The 25,129-nt window shown below is 39.2% G+C and overlaps 1 protein-coding gene across 14 annotated transcripts in view; it reads right to left on the reverse strand.

Annotated features, from left to right (window-relative positions):
• Positions 1-25,129, reverse strand: part of nfasca (neurofascin homolog (chicken) a) — a 156,219-nt gene that overhangs the window by 56,678 nt on the left and 74,412 nt on the right. For 12 of the 14 annotated variants that reach the window (XR_009394062.1, XM_059329785.1, XM_059329789.1 and 9 more), the window contains exons 2-5: positions 23,417-23,480; positions 13,953-14,127; positions 6,525-6,542; positions 4,658-4,763 (exon numbers count right to left, since the gene is read on the reverse strand). Coding sequence is in view for 13 of the 14 variants with exons in the window: in XM_059329785.1 (XP_059185768.1) it covers positions 4,658-4,763; positions 6,525-6,542; positions 13,953-14,046 (218 nt within the window). In the remaining variant the exon portion in view is untranslated. The remainder of the gene's footprint in view (positions 1-4,657; positions 4,764-6,524; positions 6,543-13,952; positions 14,128-23,416; positions 23,481-25,129) is intronic. The other 2 variants (XM_059329786.1, XM_059329787.1) reach the window with 2 other exon arrangements.

The raw sequence follows: 25,129 nt of genomic DNA on the forward strand, positions 1-25,129 counted from the left end.
CCACATGACAGCAGCACATAAATCTACCGCACCACACGCTCTCCATGTGCTTGTAATAGTACTGTAGCTTAATCCTGTTCCATGTGGTGCTTCCAGAGGGCTCCCTGATTAGTAAAGAACACTGAATATGCTTACATAACCCACTGCTATTTTTTAGTGGTGAACACGGATTTACAAAAGATGCTTCCTGTCATTTCTAGGCGAGTTACAGTTAAACTGGGCCTGTTTGAGGTGCAGCACAGCACTGAGCCTGAACAATGGACCACTATTGAAGCTCTGGAGAGCAGAGCTGTGTGTGTGTTGTGGCATGTGTTGTAGTGAGAGACTGACTGTGAGTGAATAAGTGAACGATCCCTTACGCTGAATGTTTCATGAGCATGAATAGTCAACTGAGTGCATTATTGGAGCACAAAGCCTGTCCTGGGAAGGGGAGAGCGCCAGTATGTGTGTATGGGAGAGTGGCCATGAGTGCTTTATTGTGAGGTTGTGTGTGTGTGTGTGTGTGTGTGTGTGTGTGTGTGTGTGTGTGTGTGTACACAAAAACCTGTGTTAGTATGAATGTGTATGTGTGTCTTACGTAAAGCCAATCTGCCTCCAAATAAACAATGTACCACTGTCTGAGCTGGTCATACCCCCTGTGATGTAACCACTGGAAACCCTGTGTGTGTGTGTGTGTGTGTGTGTGTGTGTGTGTGTGTGTGTGTGTGTGTGTGTGTTTGTGTAAAACAAAAGAGGAAAAGAACAAGATGACTTCTGCTTGAATTGATCAGTCTTTAAACACCCCTAACACCCCCAAAACGTTTGCCGTTTGCTCTCTGTTGAGCTGAATCTAGTGGGCGGGACCTCTGCTGAAAGATTTAACATATCTCTCTACTGGCCAGTCAAAGTCTGAGTGACAGCTTGGCAACATGCATGTGTTAGTAAATGAGAGAGGGAGGTTTTGAAGCTGGGAAGAGAGAGATATGTCTTACCTCTTTCAGCATAGGTATATTCAGCTCAGAAACAAACATTTTTAAATCCACAATAAAACATTTTAATCACATACTTACAATAAACTTTCTTTAATTGCAGTGTCAACAATTTCACTCTCAAATGTATTTTTGGAATGTTTTGCTCGGAAACATATTCCGTTTGATTGTATAATAAAGACTCAAAAGTAATCCCAGTTTGTATCAGATGTGAAAGTACTTTGTAGCGTTAACAGGAAACCTCTTTAGAATTAGCTAGTTTATGAGGAAGGAAATTAACAAACTGGTAATCCATGAATTCTCCAGATGAAAAGCATATTTTGATTAAAATCTAAACATAAAACTGTAAATATAATTACTTTCTTTGTGGTCATAAAATGCAACTAACTCCAAATTAATAATGGTTTTAGATGGATATTAGAGGCTTGTGATTCTGTGCCCTGTTGTTTTGTTTGTCTGTTTTGTTTTGTTTAGTCCAAGCCTAGGTTTATTGTCAGAGCAAAAAATAGTGTTAGTCCAGTAAGCAACTGGTTGTGTTGATTTTTATGTGAAAAGTGTATGTATGTCAGCTATCTAGATTACATGGGACCTATGCTTGGACCAGGGCTGTAGTCAAGGCATTCTGGAGCTGGCTGTGACATTTTTCATTGCAAGTTGTGTGTTCATCATGTGGCGCACGCTGGCTTATTGAAATGACACTTTTTATTGTCCGTCTAATAATCAAGAAAAGCTTTATGATGAAATAATTTTACCCCAGCAGTGTGGGGAGCCCGGGGAGGGTTTTATATGAGAAAGTGATCTAACTTCACTCCTTCATCATAGGGCTGGGCGATATATCGATTAAAAAAAATATATCGATATATTTTTAGATGTGATATGGAATTAGACCATGTCGGCTATATTGATATAGTTGAATTTTTTTTCTCTTCATATATTATTTATTTTTTTATTTAACCAGGAAGTCAGAATCTCTTTTTCAAGAGAGACCTGGCCAAAATAGCAGCCAAAACTCAACAAAAGTGTCAAAAAATTAACATTTACAATAAAACAAGTGCAGTATAACACAATGACAAGTGCAATATAATACAATATAAAACATTATTTATTTATTTAAGATATTTTTTTATTAAAATGTGCACTTTATGGAAGTACCCCCCCCCCCCCCCCCCCCCCCCCCCCCCCCAAAAAAAAAATAAAAAAATCGATATTCAGCCTAAATATATTGGGATATGACTTTTGGTCCATATCGCCCAGCCCTACTTCATCACAGTCCTTAAAAGTCTCAAATGTGACAGGAAAAAAATAATTATTTGCTTACACCTTGACAACCAAGAAAACAACCACAAAAGGAATTATGGAAAGACAGGAAGAGTTTTTGCGTGTGCTGCAGCTGGAGCAGACAGCCTGACAGAGTGATGGAGGTAATAGAAGGATAATTTGGGAGGTATAAGAGAGAGAGAGAGAAAAAGAGCACAACAAAACACTTAAGGCTGTAGAGGGCAGGCAGACAGGTGTCACACTGAGTTTAGGGGTTGTTAGAGGACAGGAAAGGAGCTTTGGGCTAAGACACCATTCGACTGAGTGAAAAAGAGAGAGTTGGCTACGGCAAAGATATATTATTGTGTGTGTGAGACGGACAGACAGACAGAGGGGGCAGAGTGGCAGAAGAGCACATCTGAGTGGCACTGTCACTCCACATCACTGTCACTGGCAGAGAGACAGACAGGGATGGAGAGAGAGAGAGAGTGAGAAAGGAAGGCAAGGAGACACCAAGGCCAGATAGAGCAGAGTGACAAAAGGCAACAGAGGAGAGAATAGAAAGAGAAAACAGAGAACCACAATGAGCCTGAGTGAAAAGAATGAATGGATACGCAGTGGGAAGGAGAAGAAGAGGAGGGTTGAAAATGTGTCATGATCAGCACCACATGAATCTTCCCTGGACTGCTTTGTCCTCAGCTGTGCTGTATTTCCCTGATTCCTCTCCAGCTGTGTCTGATCGCTGCACACAGTCTGCAGCCTGTCACTCTGTCAAGTTGACATGTCAGTCTCACTGAGATTTTCTGCCTCCTCTTACGTTACCTACACACCAGAAGACTTTGAAAAGATTCGGAAAGACTCCTGGAAGACTATCAGCTCACACCAGCTCACATCTAAAGACAAGTGTTTAGAGTTTTTAGTCCCAGCCTAGTCTCACACTGAGATTTTTCAATCTTGCAGGGTCACTATTTACAAGACTACAACTAGATTCTTTTAGCATTTTTTTCCTCATCATGCTCTAAGTAAAAACTTAGAAAAATAGAGGAGAAGCAGCTTTTGGCTCCAGCTGCTCTAGTGTGTCCAGTGGTTTGTGTTGGAAAAAAGACCCAATAAAAAGAAGAATAGACGCCACAAAATGCCCCTCACAAAGCTGAAAAAGGGTTTCTGTTTTTCTGACATGAAAAGTTGACTATTTTACAGTAAAAATAGATATAAGGATGAATAAAGGGAAGGAACATTTAGAAATGAATACACGATATACATTTATGTCCTATTTAATTATTGTTTAATTGAATAGTTATATTTATCAGCTCTTTCAACTCTCATTTAGTTAATCATACATTAATTATCAATTATTTATTACTTATTTATGTATAGGCCTACATTTATTTATACATTTTAACTGGGTCTCCTTATTGTTCTCTTTACTAAGAAACAGCGCCTCCAAAAATCCAAATATATGACATCACTATATTTTTATTTAGGACTGAGCTTACTAGCATTATTGTGATGTTCCTTTTTCCTGTGGAAGTGGTTTTACTGGCCGATCTGGAACCGGGGACCTTCCCCCCGCTCATCTATTGGTTGGTGATTGTGTTACGTCACTGAGACTTGAGATCATATCAAACACGTTTGATACCAGACTTCAGTAAAATTCCTAGATTTACTAAAGACTTTTAGTTTTTAGTCTGGGACTGGGGACATCGTTTGGTGTAAGCCCAGCATAAATGCCAATGTGAACTTCATCCACTTTATCCTAATTTAATTTCTATGAAACCTGCGCCCCACAAATTTTAGATGTTGCTATTTATTTTCCTAAATGTTGTTTAGTTTTTTGTAATCACCACAAATTTAACCCTCTGGAGTCCATCTATTTATTGAAAATACACGTTTTATTTACAATGATAACTTTATTTATATATGATATGTAGACAAGCTGAGAAAGCCAGTTGAAAGTGCAATCATAGGAGCTTTCACAGTGTGCCATTTATGTTTCTAGACCATTTTTAAAATGTGAATTTTCTTTCTACAATGAAAACTATTACTATTTTTAATGTACATACAAATAGACTGTTTTTGTAGTTTTATTATTTATTTTATTATTTTTTCTGCTGTTGTGTGTATAAATGGTAAAAAAAAAAAAAAAAAGGTACATTACCATAGACAGCTGTGTCTTTTGTTTGTATTTTCAGTTCCTGGCAGCTTTATACTTTGTTCTTTAAAATAAAATGAAAAATCTGACTGATAGCCAAGTTTGTGTGGAGAATAAGGAGCCATGCATGTGATGTAAGGACAGACTGAAAGATGCTAAACAGAGACAGAAATGAATGCAGAGGAAGTTGACAAATTTGAACCAAAATCTCCTGGACTTCAGAGGTTTAACTTCATTCACGGCCATTCTGTGTGTGTGTGTGCGTGTGTGCAGTGCTTACGTTGGCAATGGGTTGCCCTTGGCCTCACACTCGATGATGATGTTATCTCTGGGGTCGACAATGTAGTCCTTCACTGACTGTTTGACTATAGTGGGGGGCTGCTTCACTGTTGGAGGGGGGAGAGCAGAGAAAATCGAGAATAAGTTAGAGGAATAAGGCTGCACACACACTCTCACACACACAGCGCTGCATTGCTTCCATTTCAATGCACTTGTTTTCTATAGCTCAAAATACCAATCAGTATACTTATTTGTTGTGTAAGATTGTACAGAGACAGTAGAAGGAAGGAGAAGAGGAAGGGTGGTAATGAAGTCACCCAGTGCAAATGGCTGGATTATCAATAAAGCTCTATGGCTCACAGGAGTAACATATATCACACTGTACAGAATTTACTGTGATTTTTACAGTAACTTATTGGCAGCAATTAACAAGTAACTTACTGTAATTATTATTTGCAGTAGAACTACTGTATTTTTATTTACAGTTCTGGTTTCTTTACTATAAAATAAAAAACAATTAAACACTGATTTTTTAGTTGTGTTTACAGTACTGATTTGTTTACTGTAAGAATAAAAAAAACAGTTAAACATTGTGATTTTTAATGGTTCTGTACCAATACCGCACAGTAAACAATGCTGTTGATTTGATCATAATTTCAGCATTATTTTTTCTAGAAAGAAATAATTGCAAGTAATTACTCTATACACTAAAGAAAAACTTTACTTTAAGTTAATTATTCAAACAGCATTTGTATAGGACTGATTCTGATAAAAATTATGATAAAAATGGACAAATACAGTAGTCTACTTTACTTTTCATACTGTCTACTGTGTTTTTTCTACAGTAATGTTTTAACTACTGTGATTTTTATTGTTTTATAACACAGTGATGAACTGTGAATTTTACAGTAAATAACTGTAGATTTCACAGCGATTATTTATAGTGTAGGCTTTGGTAGACACACAATACTTTTTGTTGACTGTAGGGAAGTTTTCGTTATTGCCTTACCTTCAAACCATTTACTATGGCTCATCTGTTTTTCTGAATTGATTTTTTATTTACTTATTTCTCAAGTATCAGTCTAAGCCTGCTTTACATTCTCATAAAAAGAATGAATGGATCATAGTTTCCAGCTGTGTTCAGTCTCCTATACATATTTAATGGCTCATCAGACACACCACGCAGCCAGCATTTCTCTGCCCTTTTGCATTTCCAGCTCACTGAACTATGCAGCGCTGTGGATCTCACACTGTGCAGTAAGTATACACACACTCACATACACATACACATACTGTACACACAATACAAGATAAGAAGCACTTCAAAGGGCCAGCCTCCTGCTAGATTAAAGGAGGAAAGCTCTGTGGCTGGACTTTAAGAATGAATCCCTGTCTAACAGAAAGGACGGAGATGAGAGAAGTGTTTCCCTCTCTAATTGAAGCTACTCCAGCTAATCTAATCCACGACTGAAAAAGGTCTATATCCTTCATGTTGCTATGGCAACCATAAGAATATTTTCATAGTATGCTTGGTTGTGATAAAAGCCAGGCTTTAAGAGATAATTGGTATGGAAATTACCCCTCAACATATGAGCTTATGTACCACATCCTCCAAGGATCACGTTCGTCATACCTCCAGTTATGAATGCTGTATATAAAGCTGGTATTCTGCAGTGTATTTAACATGCACATTACTTACTGTTTCTTACAACCAGTGATCTGGTAGAAACGGTAAACACCAGTTGTCAAGAGTGTGGTGTTCAAATGAGCAAGTGCTAATGCAGCATTACAAGCTACAAACCTTGAGCAATAAATTGATCTGGTGGGACAGAAACATTAGCGGTGACATGTTAAAAAGAAACACTTACGCTCTTGCAGGATCTTTGCTGTTAGTCCAAGGTAAAGCCAAAGAGAGACAGAGAGAAGCATGGACAAATTGTAACGTGAATGTTAATCATATTAGAGACATAAAAACATTTATTTTACTATGTTACATCCTTGCATATTCAACATGTTATGTTAAGTTCAGCTCAGGGGTTCCCAACTGGTTGATGCATTCTGAGTGGGTCCTGATCATATGGTTCAACTTTGTCAAAAGAGAGTTTTACTTTAAAATACAAGTATATGGAATTTTCCGGAGCTGCCTGGAGGGCAACTGCAACTTTACAGTACAGGTGAACACCAGTTTGATGCAAAATATACTCAATTTTGGTTTACTTACACTTAACACAAAAGGAAAACATGCATAAGGCAGTAAAGTGCTGCCCCGGGTTAACCCTCTAGAGTCCATGAAAGCACCGGCACATTACTTCTTCATGACGTGAAGACATAAAAATGAGTCTTGCCATCAGCTTCCCTCTAAAGTTCTGGCTTGAAACTCCATGCCAGATTTTTCTTTTTCGATTATATTCGGCCAAGTAAAACGGAGATAATGTCAAATATATTTAGTATAAAAATATAGAACTAGAGACTATCCTCATTTTACCTGTTATATGTTATATTTGCAACCTGTATTCATATTTGCAACATTTAAAATTCTGTGTATTGAAATATCATTTTCAAGAACATATTTTATGTTTTTCTTTGTTTCTTTTGGGTTCAATTTTTTTTATCAATTAAGTCAAAGTTAAAAATTAATTATCAGGACACATACACACGTGGACAAAATTGTTGGTACCCCTCGGTTAATAAAAGAAAAACTCACAATGGTCACAGAAATAACTTGATTCTGACAAAAGTAATAATAAATAAAAAATTCTATGAAAATTAACCAATGAAAGTCAGACATTGCTTTTGAACCATGCTTCAACAGAATTATTTTAAAAAATAAACTCATGAAACAGGCTTGGACAAAAATGATGGTATCCTTAACTTAATATTTTGTTGCACAATCTTTTGAGGCAATCACTGCAATCAAATGATCCCTGTAACTGTCAATGAGACTTCTGCACCTCTCAGCAGGTATTTTGGCCCACTCCTCATGAGCAAACTGCTCCAGTTGTCTCAGGTTTGAAGGGTGCCTTTTCCAGACGGCATGTTTCAGCTCCTTCCAAAGATGCTCAATAGGATTTAGGTCAGGGCTCATAGAAGGCCACTCTAGAATGGTCCAATGTTTTCCTCTTAGCCATTCCTGGGTGTTTTTAGTTGTGTTTGGGGTCATTATCCTGTTGCAAGACCCATGACCTGCGACTGAGACCAAGCTTTCTGACACTGGCCAGCACATTTCTCTCTAGAATCCCTTGATTGTCTTGAGATTTCATTGTACCCTGTACAGATTCAAGACATCCTATGCCAGATGCAGCAAAGCAGCCCCAGGCCAGAACATGACAGAGCCTCCACTATGTTTCACAGTAGGGACAGTGTTCTTTTCTTAACATGCTTCATTTTTTCCTCTGTGAACATAGAGCTGATGTGCCTTGGCAAAAATTGCCATTTTTGTCTCATCTTTCCATAGAACATTCTCCCAGAAGCTTTGTGGCTTGTCAACAAATTCCAGTCTGGCTTTTTTATGATTTGTTTTCAACAGTGGTGTCCTCCATGGTCCTCTCCCATCAAGTCCACTTCGGCTCAAACAACGACGGATGGTGCGATCTGACACTGATGTTCCTTGAGCGTGAAGTTCACCTTTAATCCCTTTATAAGTTGTTCTGGGCTCTTTTGTTACCATTCATATTATCCGTCTCTTTGATTTGTCATCAATTTTCCTCCTGCGGCCACGTCCAGGGAGGTTGGCTACAGTCCCATGGATCTTAAATTTCTGAATATTATGTGCAACTGTAGTCACATGAACATCAAGCTGCTTGGAGATGGTCTCATAGCCTTTACCTTTAACATGCTTGTCTATATATTTTTTTAAATCTCCTGAGACAACTCTTTCCTTCGCTTCCTCTGGTCCATGTTGAGTGTGGTACACACCATGTCACCAAACAGCACAGTGACTATCTGTACCCCTATATATAGGCCCACTGACTGATTACAATATTGTAGAGACGTCTGATGCTAATAAGTGGACACACCTTGATTTAACATGTCCCTTTGGTCACATTATTTTCAGTCTTTTCTAGGGGTGCCATCATTTTTGTCCAAGCCTGTTTCATGAGTTTATTTTTTTAAATAATGCTGTTGAACCGCGGTTCAAAATCAATGTTGGATTTTCATTGGTTAATTTTCATAGAATTTTTATTTATTATTACTATTGTCAGATTCAAGTTATTTCTGTGACCATTGTGGGTTTTTCTTTCATTAACTAAGGGGTACCAACAATTTTGTCCACGTGTGTAGGTGAAGTAACGCTGAAAAAACTGATACCAACATGGCATGGTAAAGATTTTTTAACAGACTTTTTAAAGGACATAAGATTTCAGAGGGTTAAAACCCAGTCTCTTAAAAGACTGAAAATGTACTGGCCTGTCCCTTATATCAGACGTTTCATGTTAGATATAGTTTAAGTAGTCTAAACACATTTTAGTTTTCATTTCATGAAATTGTAGCACAATAGTTAACATTGGGTGGATGGTAATAAACTCGTCCTGTATCCTGTATGTGTTGACTGTGACCTGATGTTTAGGGAAATATCTGAATCCTGGCTGGGGGCTGGACCAGTTGAGAACCACTGTTAGCTTAAAGGTATGAGTTTATCTAATATAATATCAAAATGAGTTGTTATAAACACAAGAGAGAGAACTGTGATCTATAGAGTGAAACACAGAAACCATGACTGTGGACTCACCTGTAAGGAGTTCCCATATCAGCAAACGGTGAGCAGAAAGGAGGAGAAAGACAAAGAAGTTATACTTTAGATTGTACATCACATTGTCTTGATTAGATTTGATTGTTAACAGAATGGTTTTATAACCATAACTGCTCTTGGCTGTATTTGGGAGGCTAGCACATTCCATTTTAAAAGGTCTACACTCTCTACACATAGCGTTTTTCCCAAATGATTGGTCAAATAATTTGCAGGCACCACTGGATAGTATGATAAAAACAGAGGTTTACCTTTAACTTAAGGCAGCACACCCATGTTGTCTAGCCCAGGCAGCCCAATAAATCGCATACAAAATAAAGGACACAGGAGAAAATGGAGATCTAGTGTAGATGAGTTCCACTTTTCTGGATGGAGGGTTGTTTTATTTCCCTCCAACTTCCGTTTTAATTCATCTCACTAAGTGGGGCAATGACACAGTTTTCTTTTGGCAGCCAGCTTCTGATTCACCTGTGTTTTGGTTTCAGCAGCACCAAAGCAAAGCGAGGAGTGTACAGTGAGGTGGTAACTGCGCTAAAGTGAGATGATTAAATGTGTGTCAGAAAAAGATCTAGTTGTGTGGTATATTTTTTTCCATTGGGTAAATACAACATTACAGTATAAATCTACTTTATTTTAAACAATGAGGGTAATTATAACATTTTAAAACAATATATAGTTATATACAGTCTAAGTCTTTTTTTTTTGTTTTGTTTTCTGATTCAAGCCCCTTTCCAACTGACATAGGACACATACATGCACACAGTGATGAAAGGAGGGATGTCAGGAGCTTGACCTTGTGTTTGTGTGATGACAGATGACCTCTGATAAAAGGTGTGTGCTGTGTGTGCACAAGTATGTTTGTTTTTATGTTGTTACTTGCATGTATTGTATGCTTGATCCAGTTAATAATAATGCTTGTGTTGTGTCAACCACAGTACGTCTAAGTGAACTGAGATAGTATTCATCATTTGGCCTCTAGGTAAGATTTTGTTGAAATGGAGAGTCAGTGTGAATGTGCGCGTGCGTGCGTGTGTGTGTGTGTGTGTGTGTGTGTGTGTGTGTGTGTGTGCATGTGTCTCTACTCAATATTATTTTTGTTTAATGTTATTTACTATTTTTGCAAATGTCTTAATTTTAGAATTGACTTCTTAGAAAAGTATCTAATTTTCATTGTTTTATGTAAAAGTAGGTCCCCATTAGTCACCAAATAATCTGTGTGAAATATGCAAATTCATGTGAATGATGTTCCCTGAAAGTTAAGTTTTTTTCCAGATGTCCCTATAAAGTATAAAGCCTGATTAAAACATCAATTCATCATTTCGGAGGTTTGAAGGTGTACATAGGCTAACTAAGCTATGGCAAGTTTACTCAATTTTTTTCGGCTCTCTACAACCTTTAGAAAGGGTGGTCCCCACAAGTGATGATTAAAACTAATTTATAATAATTTATGAAAACCAGTATGTGTGTGTGTGTTTGTGTGTGTGTGTCCTGCAGAGACGTGTTGAAAGCACTCATCAATAAAGGTCAAGAGTGCAGTTTGCTGTAGCAGATAAGGAGACGGAAAAGGAAGGAAAAGAGGGGGATGGGGCTTTTTATAATAAAGCATTTTTGTTGGTTCTGTGGTTACCAACAATATAGAGACATTCACCAAAGGCTGCAGCCCCTTTAAGAACCGAACAGGAGAATGAGGAGTGTTTACAGGAGAGCTGTCATAAATAAATACAATTCCTGAGTGTCAGTTTATCACTGTGTGTTACATACATTAAGTAGGGGGTCAATGTGTTATAAGGGTTTTATCCAAATGGTCTCAGTTGGGCAGGGTGTGTGCATGTGTGTGTTATCAGATCAATAGAGCATCATAAGTTCAGGGTTGAAAGGTCAGGCTTATAAAAAAAACAGAGGGCAATGGCTGACTGTGTGTGTGTGTGTGTGTGTGTGTGTGTGTGTGTGTGTGTGTGTGTGTGTGTGTGTGTGTGTGTGTGTCAGCATGCAGTTGTGTATGGATCATATAGACCAGGTGTCCTTGGGGCTCTCTCAGTATTGAATCATTTTTCATTGCACAATTGTGAAAAATTAATCTTGGCTGTGAAAGAGGAGCGTGCGTGTGTGTGTGTGTGTGTGTGTGTGTGTGTGTGTAGTGAGAGGAAGAAAATAGGAGAAAAAAGGCATGACTCCTCCCTTTATCCTTTGTGCTTTTGTTCCCGATTCCTTCGGGAATCGGGAACAAAAAAAATGGATTTTATACTTCTCATAATGGACAAGTATGTGAACATGTGTGACTGCTCGTGTGTGTGTGTGCGTGCGTGCGTGCGTGCGTGCGTGCGTGCGTGCGTGCGTGCGTGCGTGCGTGCGTGCGTGCGTGTGTGTGTGTGAACCAATGATCTATGATCTCTGAATCTGCTGTGAGTGAGCCAACCAAAGTGAAACACTATTACCAAGGGATATAAAGCAAGTCTATTGTCATGATAATCAAATGTTAATATCATTGCAGCTCCAGCATCTTATGATTTCACTGTTGGAGTTCATTAATCTTTTTTTTTCTCTAAATCATGTCAGCCAATTTGGCCTTTTATTGTGTGATAAGAAGTTTTTACATAAAAAATGTTGCCAAGATCAATTCAGCAAAGATCAAAATATCTTGACTTTTTGTACAGGCCGAGAAAAAAAAACTGCCACAGAATGATGATGCATTCATCCCTTGGCCTTGTCAAAATAAAGGTCAGGTTAAAAATAGATTTGCTGAAATTGTCACATGAAATGTATGTTATCTAGTGGTCCAGGGCACATACCCTCCCCCCACCAGCAGGGGACATTTGCATGTCATGCACCTCTCTCCACCATGTTTCCTATCTGTATTTTTAAGTGCACAATGCCAACAAAAACATGGTCGAATGGACTTGCAAAACATGCCCCACTTGTGATAGGTTCTAAAATTATCTGCTCTTTTCCAAAAGGCTAGAAGCAACAGCTTTTAATTTGATGAGGCAAACTGGCAAACAGCTCTTGTGTTCTGTGCCAGCTTGTGTCAGCACTATGAGGTTTCAAGATTTTGTAGAAATGTGAGTTAAATGCTTGGCAGCTTGTTTGTCCAAGGTGCAGTTTTCCAGACAGCAAGTCAACAGGGCTCCATCAATCTTAGCAGCACTGAGCACCCGTTACCCTTTTCTAACCAAAGCATTTCCAGGGCCGGTTTCCGAGCCGGTGCTTAATCCTGAACCAGTTCCTCGCTTTTCAACTGCCAAGGAACCGGCTCTCAGCCAGGAAAACTGGTTCCAGAGCAACACCAACTCTTTGCTGGTCTTGAACCATGAACCACTTACATCAGGGGCTAGGGGCAGGATTATCATGACCAACAAGACCAACTAAAACATGTAAAATGGATTATATTTTATTTGTTTAACTTAGAATTAGCATTAGCTTACAACAAAGTATCAACATCTTACGTTCAGTGTTAATAAGAAGCTAATCACCGCCCATAGCATTCAAGACGAGCAGCACAAATGTGTTGTACACGTCCTGTTTGGATGCTAATGTAGGGAAGCAAAGCCATGAGCAATATTTGTAAAGAGATGATGTAGTCCAACATTCTTGTTATTAAAGTCACAGAGAGCAGAGATGTTTCCAGACATATAAAGTGATGTAATGACGTGGCTCTTGAGCACCAGCCCAGCAGAACAACTAAGTTTGCTTTGGTCGAAAAAGGGTACTTGTGTAACCACAATCATGAACCTGAGCTTTCTATTTCAGACAACTTCCCTTTAACCAATTAAAATGTCATAGTTTGGTATGACAGTTTTATCTACATTTGCTCATACCTACCAAGTATCCCGTTTTGGCCGGGAAAGTCCCGTATTTTACCCTTCTTTCTCGCCGTCCATCCCATAAAAAAAAACATTCCCAGTCTGAGCTCTGTCACTAGCCTTGCGATAACTGTCACCCGCAGTAGCTACACCAGGTACTGTAGGTGGCAGTTGTCGCAATGTTAGTGTGTGACGTCAGATGAGTGACAACCATAGACTGTATAAACAATAGACGTGGTGCGTCTCCGGTGGCACACCTGGTAGAGCTCATATAAATAGAGGTTCAGTCCTCGTGAGTGGGCGGCACTGGTTGGAATCTGGCTCAGAGCATTTCCCCTCTGTCTTCCCCTTTCACTCTGAATATCTCTCTATCAATAAAGCTATAAAATGCCCCAAAAATATCTTTAAAATAAATAAATGATGGACGTAGTCACCGTGACGTCACCCATAGGGCTCTGACTTCAGTTTGTCCAATAATGGCGGACAGGAAACAAAGGAGTGGGCTGAAGTTCAGGAAGTAGTGCAGCTGTGCATAAAGCCAATTGTAGTTTATAAGTGGTTGACAAGTGGTGATTTTAGCTTTCTTGTACACCTGTCTTAAAATGTAAGGGATAATGGGTTGGGGTGGTGGGACTGCTCGTGGCGGGCGTCCGGGAAATTTCCCTTACTTTTAAAATCCAAAACTTGACAGGTACGCATTTGCTGTCCCATATTGTGACAAATGGCAGCTGATGAGCTGAATGACTTACGGTCTTGTGGGACTTCAATGGGTGCTGCTCCGTGCCACAGTAGCAGCAGTAATGACATGAGAGCCAGGGCCTCATGGCCACCCTGCCCCAACATCTCTCCCCCTCCGATTGGCTGGCCACGCCCCTCACCTCTTCCGATTGGCTAGATGGTTCTCCTGATAGCCGTGCTGAGGACCTGAGAGAAGGCACACAGAGACAGTAACAGATGGTTAGGATGAAGACAGCATAGTAGAGCGCACTGTATATCTACAGTATAAACTGTTTGTGTGTAGCTGTGTATGTATTCTGGCATGACAGTGTGTGTGACTCTGGCCTACATTCACAGCTGAGTCCCTGCGTGGCTCCCCAGAGAGAGCAACCTAGAAACAAAGCCAAGGAGAAGCTCTGTGGCAGTGATTTTTAAAGTAGGATCAGGCTCCAAGCTGTTTCAAAGCCAAATGTAGAATGGTTTCCATTATCTGCCCAGAAATGATGAGGGACAATACATTATTGGGATCATTCTATTATTCATAACTCACCAATGTCTTTGTTACAATGTCTTGTATATTTTTCAGAATCTTTTAACTTGAAGTTACAAAATGGTGTTTATAAACATTATAGGACTGGTATATACCTCTATATTATCACATTAAAGTAATACAAGGCATGTCACCCACTGTATTTGGTTGCTGACTCCAAAAACCAAAAACAACCTTTGTCTTTTCAAAAGTTTTTAAGGCCGTCTGACTTGTTGGACTACAGACATGGTCTGTCTTCCTTGTATTGTCCCACTACCAGACTATCCTCAAGAATCCAGGTCAGGAGGTGATTTCCTCATCTTCAACTTTCAAATAAGGGGGACGAGGTTTGTGTGGCAGTCAGCCGTCATAATAGACAAGTGATACATAACGTATCCAAGAGTCATTGTTCTGCAAGTTGCAAGTCTAAGAATTTTCTATGAAGTCTAGTCACACAATGACCGCACACACAGAGCGCTATTAACTTATTACTGATATTGTCAATATACTGCTGTCAAAATATTCTACAAGGTTCCATTTTTCCACAAGTCAGGGTTTCGAAAACTACTGATGTGTTCGTCTTTATCACGTCATTAAAAAAATGATCTTTTCATCTTGGTTCAAGAGATTCTGTATGTTTTGGGTTGTGTTTGTTCAACTGACAAGTGTCTCAGCCTGTCAAACTCTATCGAGGTAGCTTCTTGTTTGTACTACCACAACTACACCCGCTCCAAGCTTCCTTGCCTTTAGCCTAATTGGAACTTTCTGGCCTGAGTAACTGGCTAATATGGCAGTGAGTGGTCCGACTCTTCTCCTCTGTAGAGCCCCGGTGGTGGAACAATCTCCAAACTCCATATGATCTGCTGAATCCCTCTCAATTTTCAAAAAGAGGCTGAAGACCCAGCTCTTTACTGCTCACCTACACACATAATCAACACACAGCACACAAAGAACAACAACAAAAAAACAAAAACCCTGCACTTGCATCCCAAAAACACTTACGTCCTCAAAGCACTTACGCTTAACAGGACTCAATGTAATATATGCCATTTATTCTTACATATTCTTGTGTTGTTTCTTGACTTCATCCCTGCTTGTGTTCTATGATCTCTCAAACGTACGTCGCTTTGGATAAAAGCGTCTGCTAAATGACATTGTAGATTGTAGATTGTAGATTGTAAATCTGTATTTGAGTTTTAGATTGACCGTGCAGGAGGTTGTAGGCCAAAAACAACATGTCGAAAGTCTTTCTGCTGGCACATAATTCAGCAGCCACACAAGCCAAAGATTTCTAATTTACTCCCTACCATTACCACATGAGAGCCAGGTTTGTGTACTGGCAACCATAGCAGGACCACCTGCCCACTGTTAATCCCTGCCCCCATGCTGCCGTCACCCACCAGGATCAATCCTTCACTCTGCTTCAAATTAAACCACATCACACAGCAATGATGAGCAAGTGTGAGTGTAGCTGTGGTTGTTTACCACAAGGTTGCCATTTAAAATCTGGAAGAAAATATGGAAAAATGAGGCCCTGGCGTATGACATAACACAAAGCACTGTTGAGGTTCTTAGAAGACTGTGACTACACTGGATACACCCAGTTACCTTTTATCTGTTGAGTCAACTGTATGACTAAACAATCAATTATATTATTATGTCCTTAAAACTGAAAACTGAACTAATATCCTATCATTACATTATAAATATTATAGTAACAATTACCACCAATGTTATGTTAAAGTATAATTCAAAAGTAATCCATTAATATCTTAAACATATTATCAATAAAAGGAAGACTATATAACTTTGGAAAGCGGAAACAATAGTCTCCTTAATTTCAATGAAAAGAGGAATTCATCCACAATAAATTGCTGAAATTGCTCAATTGGGTAGGGTTTAGCAACTCCAGCTCTATTGGTGTGGTATTGCCATTAGCTTATGGTGGCTAATGTTAGCTAATAAAAAAGTAAAAAGTCACCGTTGATTTTCTTAAACTTTTCTGTAATTGTGCTGTTACATTGAAATTAGATTTAAGATTTTTTTTTTACGGTTGTCTTTTTAATATCTGGCCAAGAAGATAAAATTTGCCTTTTAAGGTAACTCATTTACAATTTTCTTCTGTTGAAGATTTACTATCGACAATTTACAATTTACAATAAGCGCCTTTTTCTCTTCAAACTATGAGCTGTGAAATAAGAAACCAGTTTCACAACAGAGGGGACACAACAGCTTTTTGGGCCTAAGGGCAGTAGTCACATTTCACCCAAAACACTTGCCACACACACACACACACACACACACACACACACACACACACACACACACACACATTATGCATAAACCATCTGGTGGTATGTCAGTCCAACACTATTCAACTAAATAGCTAATCTGTCCCTTGGGATTTAATACCCCAGCATTGGCTGGCATGAGGTGCCAATCACACACACACAACATGCATGGATGCAGTTGCACCGGGAGGTAGAGTACATGTTCACACATGGATGAAGACATCCCCGACACACCCTTATTCCATTCAGGGCATATGCGCACACACACACATAAAAGCACACATATCTCTATAGCCCAGCTGTTGAGAAACCCGACCAGTATCACCCTATTTCTGTTAATTACTGAACTCTTTTCAGCACACAGACACACACAGAGACACACACACATACACAAACACCAGACAGGAAATAGAGTAGAGCAAAGGGATTAGGAAAAGAGCATGCTACACAGTCCAATATGAGTCTTAAAGCAGAAAACTGCTTTGAATTGCAGATCTATTCCCAGCAGAAAAGTCCTGGAGAGAGAAAAATCAAGATAAGAAGGAAACAAAGAGAGAGACGTGGACGAAGAAGAGGCGATGGCAATGAAAGCTCTGAAATAGGTCAGTGTTTCTTCCCACACGTGGAACCATCTCTACACAGTGCAGTGTATTATAAATGATACACAGTGATATACTGAGGCTGAGGCAACATGCAGTTCAGAAAAAAGGGTCAGTGAACGCCACATACTACAGAACATACTACACACTGTTCATAACCTCACATGGAACCTCACAGCTGGGAAATAGCAGCTGTACTGCAAGCTGCAATAACCATTTTACAAACTATGTATATTTATCATTTATTTATTTTCATTTGATTCATTAGTATTTTTCCCAAAAACTCAGCTATCATATCAGATCTAGTGAAAAGATTCAAAAGCAAAGACAGCAGACAGTGATCAGAGAACTGTGGAAAGTTATATTAATTCAAACAGGGAAATGATAGTATGTTAAAAAGAATAACCAGTTTATTAGGTCCAACTACAGAATCTAATGTAACAAAAATAGAGCTTCCTTGCTCAGGGGTACTGCAGTCCTTGTCAGTCCTTGGATTCAAACTGGGAACCCTCCGGTTACAAGCCCGATTCTCTAACAGACTTATTTTGCTATTTGTGGAGATTAGGCAGATCAGGTGACACATATCCCAGTAATAGATTTGATGTGCGGAGGATTAATCAGAAAGGGCCAGACTTCCACAAACAGGAATGTCAACAACATGGCTTCCAAAGCATCACAGAACTTGGCAATGAGGGAAATCCCTGCACCGTAGTCTTTAAATTGGAGTCTTAAAAAGAAGTCCCAGACTCAGAAACAGTTGTCTCCTACTATGACAAACAACACAAGATAAAAAAATATATTTTTATTCCTGATGCCCCATTATAAGGCCTAATTTAGACCAGGAAGTGGCTCAAGACAAGTTTTCTGTATTCAATCTTGTAAGGACAAGAGGTGCACCATAACACCAGAACGAGGGAGAAATCGGAGTAAAAAGTTTTCCTTAATCTGGCATTGTTTCAGGGCTATACGGTCAGTAGTGGTTAGCCCTCTCGCCTCACAGCAAGGTCGCCGGTTCAACTCCGGCCTGCGGCTCTTCTGTGTGGAGTTTGCATGTTCTCCCTGTATCAGTGTGGGTTCTCACCGGGTACTCCGGCTTCCTCCCAAAGTCCAAAAACATGCACTTAGGTTTAATTGGTGACTCTAAATTGCCCGTAGGAGTGAATGTTTGTCTGGCAATCTGTCCAGGGTGTACCCCGCCTCTTGCCCAATATCAGCTGGGATCGGCTCCAGCCGGATAAGTGGTTAAGGATAATGAATGGCATTGTTTCAAAGGCTCAGTAAAAGAGCAAAAACAGAAGAACAGCAGAACAGCATTTTCTCATCACTTGGTTTGACACCAAGTGATGAGAAAATGCTGTTCTGCTGTTTTTGCAGAGAAAATGCTGTTCTGCGCAAGGAAGTGGTGCAGCTCTGATAATTGTAGTGGTTCAGAGAATTCGAGGGCCAGTATCTCAGTCACAAGTCACAGGGTAGTCTGTGGAGCACAAACATTCATGCACAAATGATGCGCTGTTAGTGTACTCAACTGTAGGTTGTTCCACATTTCTAGTTGACATAGTCACACACACACACACACACACACACACACACACACACACACAAACACACACACACACACACACAAACACACAAGGTGACCTAATAAACTAGCCAAAACACAACCAGGTCACAGTTACCTTAGATTAGCCTGAGGTCCACAACCTTAGGCACACATTATCATCACACACACAAACGCACACTGAGCACTTCTCCCAAAATTACATCAAAGGGTGCATCATAAAAGCCATTGGACAAATGTATGAAATGTGGTCTGGTCTTGTGCGTGCTGTGCCACAGGCTCTCACAGGAACAGATTGGCGGTTACAGGCTCTTTCTAAAATAAACATGTTAATTTTTTACTATGTGTACAGTGTAGATTGTTTGTCACTTAGTGACCTTCTACAAGTTTTGTCAGAGACACGGTCAAAGAGCAAATCATGACAAACAATGATTAAAAAAAATATTTACCTACTTCTAGACAGTGCATTAATTTGCTCAATGACACTATTAGGAAAATCTTTCTCCAAAATGATATGACTTCCATTATTTCTGAAGAGAGAAGACTAGTAATATTTTTCTCATATATGCACTAAATCACATTTCCCGGTCGTATCAGGCATATGTAGAATGATTCAATGATTTAACTCATTGAATGAACAGTGAGGGCCAGCATTATTAACATGTTTTTTACAGTTACAAACACAAAATCTAATCAGCTGTGGAACGTTGAGTGTTTGGGAAAAGCCATCTGCTCTTTTACAGTAGATAACATAAAGCAGACACTTCAGTACAAACTGAAAATGTAGAATTTCAACTCACTTGCACTGCAAAAACCAGCTGATAAAAAATAATGAATAAATAACTAGAATCAAGCAAATACATGCTTGAAACAATTAAAATCATCTGCCAGTGCAGTAAGTACATTTTACTTTGTAAGAATTCTTTAAATAAGTAAAAATATCTAAGCACTGGAAAAACCAATGACAGCTTGAAATAATAACTCCAAAATATACTTATTTTTGAGTAATTGTGGTTTGAAAAGGCCAACTGTAGCCAGCAATACATAAAACTAGAAGTGTTTTGATGAGTAGAAAATGCTTTTGAAATATCATTCAAACTACATGTAACTAAAACTCACCACTGGAACCAACTCACCATATTCAACAGTTGGATAGCTTGAAAAGCATGAAAAAGCTCACAATGTCAATCCTAAAATGAAGTCTTTGAACAATAAGATAATTAAATAAGCACATAAAGCTATGGTCAGTAGGCAAATTATACTCAAAACAGTATAATTAAGATACTATTGCTAGATATAAAAAGACAATACTTGGTAAGGTCATGTTTGTTGGTTTTTTTGCAGTGTGTACAGATAGAGCTTGTATTGTCTTGTTTTGGGATATTAATGTCATCTTTTCCTTTAGCCATATGCAATTATATTATATATTATATTAAGTTTATTGTCATGCTTCCTCTTTATCCATGCAGACAGAACATTTATATTCAGTTATGCCCATCCCCAACCGTGTATAACCAAACACTCCCACACTCACAGTCCACTACTCATTGTTCCAATGACTGTGATATTCCATTAGAGTTGTTTTGGATGCAGGTTGCTAGTGGTGTTGCTCTGGTACAAACACAGCGGGGAAAGTGCTGAGGAGGTGAAATGACACTGTATTTGTGCAGGCTTTGAAATGCATTTCAGCATGTATCTGTGTGTGTAAACATGTCCCAAAACTGGAAAATCCCTCATTTCACGCTTCACGTCCCATGTAAAGATTTTGTGTGTAATTGTGTGTGTAGAGTACATGTGCATTTTAATGATCATATCAGGAAACAAAGTAGGTCTGGCTCTTTGTGTGTACATGGATGATTGTGTATGTGCTGAACTTCAAACACCTTAATATTGTCACTTCAGAAGTACAGCTAAGATAGCTAAGATCACTTAGGTAAAGTGTTCACCCCACATATTAAAGGCTGAGTCTTTGCTGCAGGGACCCAGGTTTGACTCCAGCCTGTGGCCCTTAGCTGCATGTCATCACCCCTCTCTTGCATTCATTCTGTCTATCTACACTTGAGTGGATCTCAACCTTTTTTCAGTGATGTACCCCCTGTGAAATATTTGTTCAACCAAGCACCCCCTAACCAGGGCAAAGCATTTTTGGTTGAAAAAAAAAAAGCCTTTAAAACAGAGCACTGTGCCATCAGTGTCTGATTTATTAAACTTCGGAACTGATAAACACATACAAAATTCAAACATTTGAAAAAAAACAACTATTTTGAACATTTTACATGTTAATTATCCATGACTAAATTCATTGCAAATATTTCTCATCACTTAAATGTAGTGATTCAAATTATATTAAAATGTAATTTTATGAACTTATACTTATATTTTCCTAAAATATTTATTAATAATTATTTTTAAAGGATTTTTGTATGGATGCTACATTTTAAATGTATATTTTAAAATCTCACCTACCCCCTGGAGTGCCTTCACGTACCCCCAGTTGAGAACCACTGGTCTACACCTGTCCTATCAGATTAAGCCAAAAAGGACAACCTCATCAACAAAAATGTGTGGTCCACAAGTCCTTTATTTATTGATAAGAGCACTATACACATCACCTATGGCCACTGTCATTTCCAGTGAGCAGATTTCTGCAAACTGCAAACATCTGGGGTATACAGACAGCTACACAATCAGACTTTACAAAGATGATGTATGATTGCTCCTACCAGACAGAAACGTCACTTATCCGTCAAAGACTGCTTTACTGGTATCAAATATTTCTCTGTCAAGGTAGAATACTTGGCACAAGGATCACTCCATTGGTGGTGACTAGTTTTCTGTCTTTAACTGTTATGATTTATAGTGATATTCATGATTTTCATGAAAAAAGAACAGCATAAACTAGTTGGAATCTGCATGATGCTTGATAGAGGTCTGCATAATTAATTAAATCTATCTTCTCCACTTCTTAATGTAATTCACATTACATTTAATCCCACTTCTTATACATTATATATTGACTGCATGTATTATATGCAGTGATGTGGGTCATACAGATCTCTGCTTTTATAAGTTAGCATGATGAAAAGACAAAGATAAGAAGTAAGTCTCTATGGATTTTTTTCACTTAAAACCTCTTTCCCTCATACAGAAAAAGCTTGTTCTAAATACAAATTCTGTATAATTCTCCCCTTTTCTATCTCTCTGAGACTGTGGCAAAGCTGGAGGCATTTACACATTATCTGCTCCCTCAACGATTTCTCTGACCTCTATATATACCCCCAACACAGCATTAGCAATTCTGTTCTACAAACACCCCAAAAATAGTCCTCCACCCATCACACACAATTACCCTCACCACCACAGTACTCTCATAGCTGCTGCACACACATAAATAAATACTGTATGCACCAGAAAGCCAGCAGTCAAAGTAAATCACAAACTGGTAATGTGCACTTAGTGAGGCCAGAGTTTCATGTGGATTCCTGTTAATCACAGCAAATTACACAAAAAAGCCAGGATACACACAGAGAAAAACGTTATGTGTGAGCTCATTAACAAAATATTCATTGAGACTTGTAATCTAGAAAACAGGGAATCAGAGAAAAATGACAGAAAACATCCTGCATTCAGGAAATGTCAAAGGAAAACCATGTCAGCATCTTAAGGTGAGGCTGAGTTCAATATTCAGCAACTGGATGTTTTAAGGCTCTAATTTTCAGGTGATGGTTTTAGTAAAGGCTCTTTTCTGCTAAGTTGAACTAAACTGAACAAGTGGGGCGGCATAGCTAACCTATTGTTCATTTTGTGATAAAAGCATGACCATGGCTGGCAATTTTCCAAAATGGCGGCCAGCTGTTACAAGTAGATAGAACCTGGGCCTCCAAGCTGCTGTTCACATGTTTACAACACCACAAATATCAATTAGCCTACATAAAAGTTCAAGTGAAAATATGTTTTGTGACAATGTAAAACAATAACAAATGAAAGAAAATGCAACAAAATGGGGAGATTGCCTCGGCATGTTGTAATAAATGGAACTCCTTGGAGTTCTGATGTTCTGCCCAGCTCACAGGGCTGAAGCTAGCTTCATTTTAACATCATATCTATCTTATGAAACTATCTTATGAAAAAAGATCTGAGGAATCCATTGGTAAAAGGCATGCCAGGATATCATATCGAGAAGTTGACGTAATACGTTGCAAAGTGAGCCTATTTAAAAAATGGCTGCCACGGCAACCAGAGTCTGAGTTTGTGATGGCCCAATACCCAGTTTGTTCCCAATATATTTATCAACACATCTGCCAAATTTGGTGCTTTTACCACAAAATGAACAATTGGTATGATACATTAAGCTATGCCGCCCCACTAAACTGGGCAGGTCACTGTGAGGCCTCAGGCTAAACAGTTGGCATGTCCATTATTTCCTGACGATCAGCCAGGTAGTAGTAGTCTACGCAGTGAATCATTGTGATTGCTCATCTCTAACATGTGCACTGCTTTAACACAAACACTGACTTACGTTCACTGATGTGGACACTTAGCTTCTGTCTGTCCACCCACTCTGTCGTGACCACTTAACAGACCTGATGAGACACAAAGACAACAAATAAACAATATAATAATATAATTGAATCCTCTTGAGTAAACAAATTACAACATACAGTTAATCTATAGTTTAAACAAAAAGCATCACACCAGAGATTCACGAATATGGAAGCCATGCCCACTATTATATTATTACAAACAAGCAATATCTGTGATCGTTCTGGAGCCCTGTAATACTGAATATGTTAAAGCTCAAGTTTTGTGAGCAAAGAAAGCTGGTTTGCAATGAAATAAGAGAGAAGACTTGAGTCAGAGGTGCTGACTGCTCATTAGTCTGTGTATATCTCAGCTGAGCGCAGGAAGAAGCAGAAAATACAGTAGAGCAGACAGCACACACACACTCGCGCACACACACACGCCCCAGGACTGTCTGCAGCAGTGTTGCTTCTTCAACTGTGTGTTTGTGCTTTCAAAGAGCTCGTCAGCCGCTGCCCTTAGGATCACAGGATGCTCTTTCCCTCTTCCTTTTTTGTCCTTCTTGTCTGTGTTGCTGCTGCTGTACACATTCACACATACACAAAACACACACACTAACACACAGTCTGCCTCGAGGTCTGTAAAAAAATAAAAAAGGCTCCATGGGATGAGAAAATACACACAAACACTCCAATACAGCTTGTGTTGCAGTTACAAGGACTCAGTCAGTACAAAGAAACGATACGGGACTGTGCAAACTACACTTTTCACAAATTAATGCCGCTTAACCCATAAACCACTGACTGTCACAGCTCAGTCTGAGGGTCAGGTGTGTAATGCTAGTCATGGCAAACGTAGCCAGGAGCCTCCAGCCTGAAGCAGAGATGAGAAGTGGGCCACAGTGGTCTGGTTAGCTCATTCCTTCTAACTCTAGGGCTGCACAGTATCAAAATTTTATCAAACAGCAATTTTGCTGTCTTTATTATCCAAATTGCAGCAAGTGCAACAAGGTACACCTGTTTGTCAATCAAGCCTGCACACCTTGTTCTCATCTACAATCAAGCCATCTAAACACTCTGCCAGATAAAAGCTTGGCTCAGGCCCTGTTTACATGAGGACGCTTGCGAGTAAAAACAACAAAATATTTTATGTGAAGTGCCTTTCGTGTAGACGGTGACGGCGTTTTTGGGGCTTAAAAACGCAAAAATCTAAAAACCTCCCTCCAGAGTGTAAAACTGTAATCCGCTCCACCGTAGCGTGTCCGTCTACACTGCCAAGACACAAAACTCTGCTCAGATCTGCTCACGTCACGTATGTGTTTACGTCACATACATGCTCCAGTAAAGGAAAATAAAGAATCATGTGGGATTATTTCCATGCGTGGGACCTTCAAGCTGCTCTGGCAGCTCTAATAAACTTACAGGAGTCTTTCCACCAAATGTACAGGATATGTACAGATAGTATTAGTGAACAGAGAAGGATCTGGAATTACCTCTATCACATTCTGGATGCACCAATTGGTGGGAGGCGAGCCAGACGGCTTTGGACGAGACCTGGGAGATCTAGTGGATGGTGGAGAACTTTGTGGAAGGAGTAGCTGATGAAAATGCGTGGCGTGAAAACTCCCCATGCCCAAAGATGCTCTTATCGCTTTAAGTGATGCCGCCTGGCATGCATACCAAATCACATTCACACACTTTAGCGTCACCGT

The sequence above is a fragment of the Centropristis striata genome, chromosome 3, assembly GCF_030273125.1.
Source record: "Centropristis striata isolate RG_2023a ecotype Rhode Island chromosome 3, C.striata_1.0, whole genome shotgun sequence".
Classification (NCBI taxonomy): domain Eukaryota; kingdom Metazoa; phylum Chordata; class Actinopteri; order Perciformes; family Serranidae; genus Centropristis; species Centropristis striata.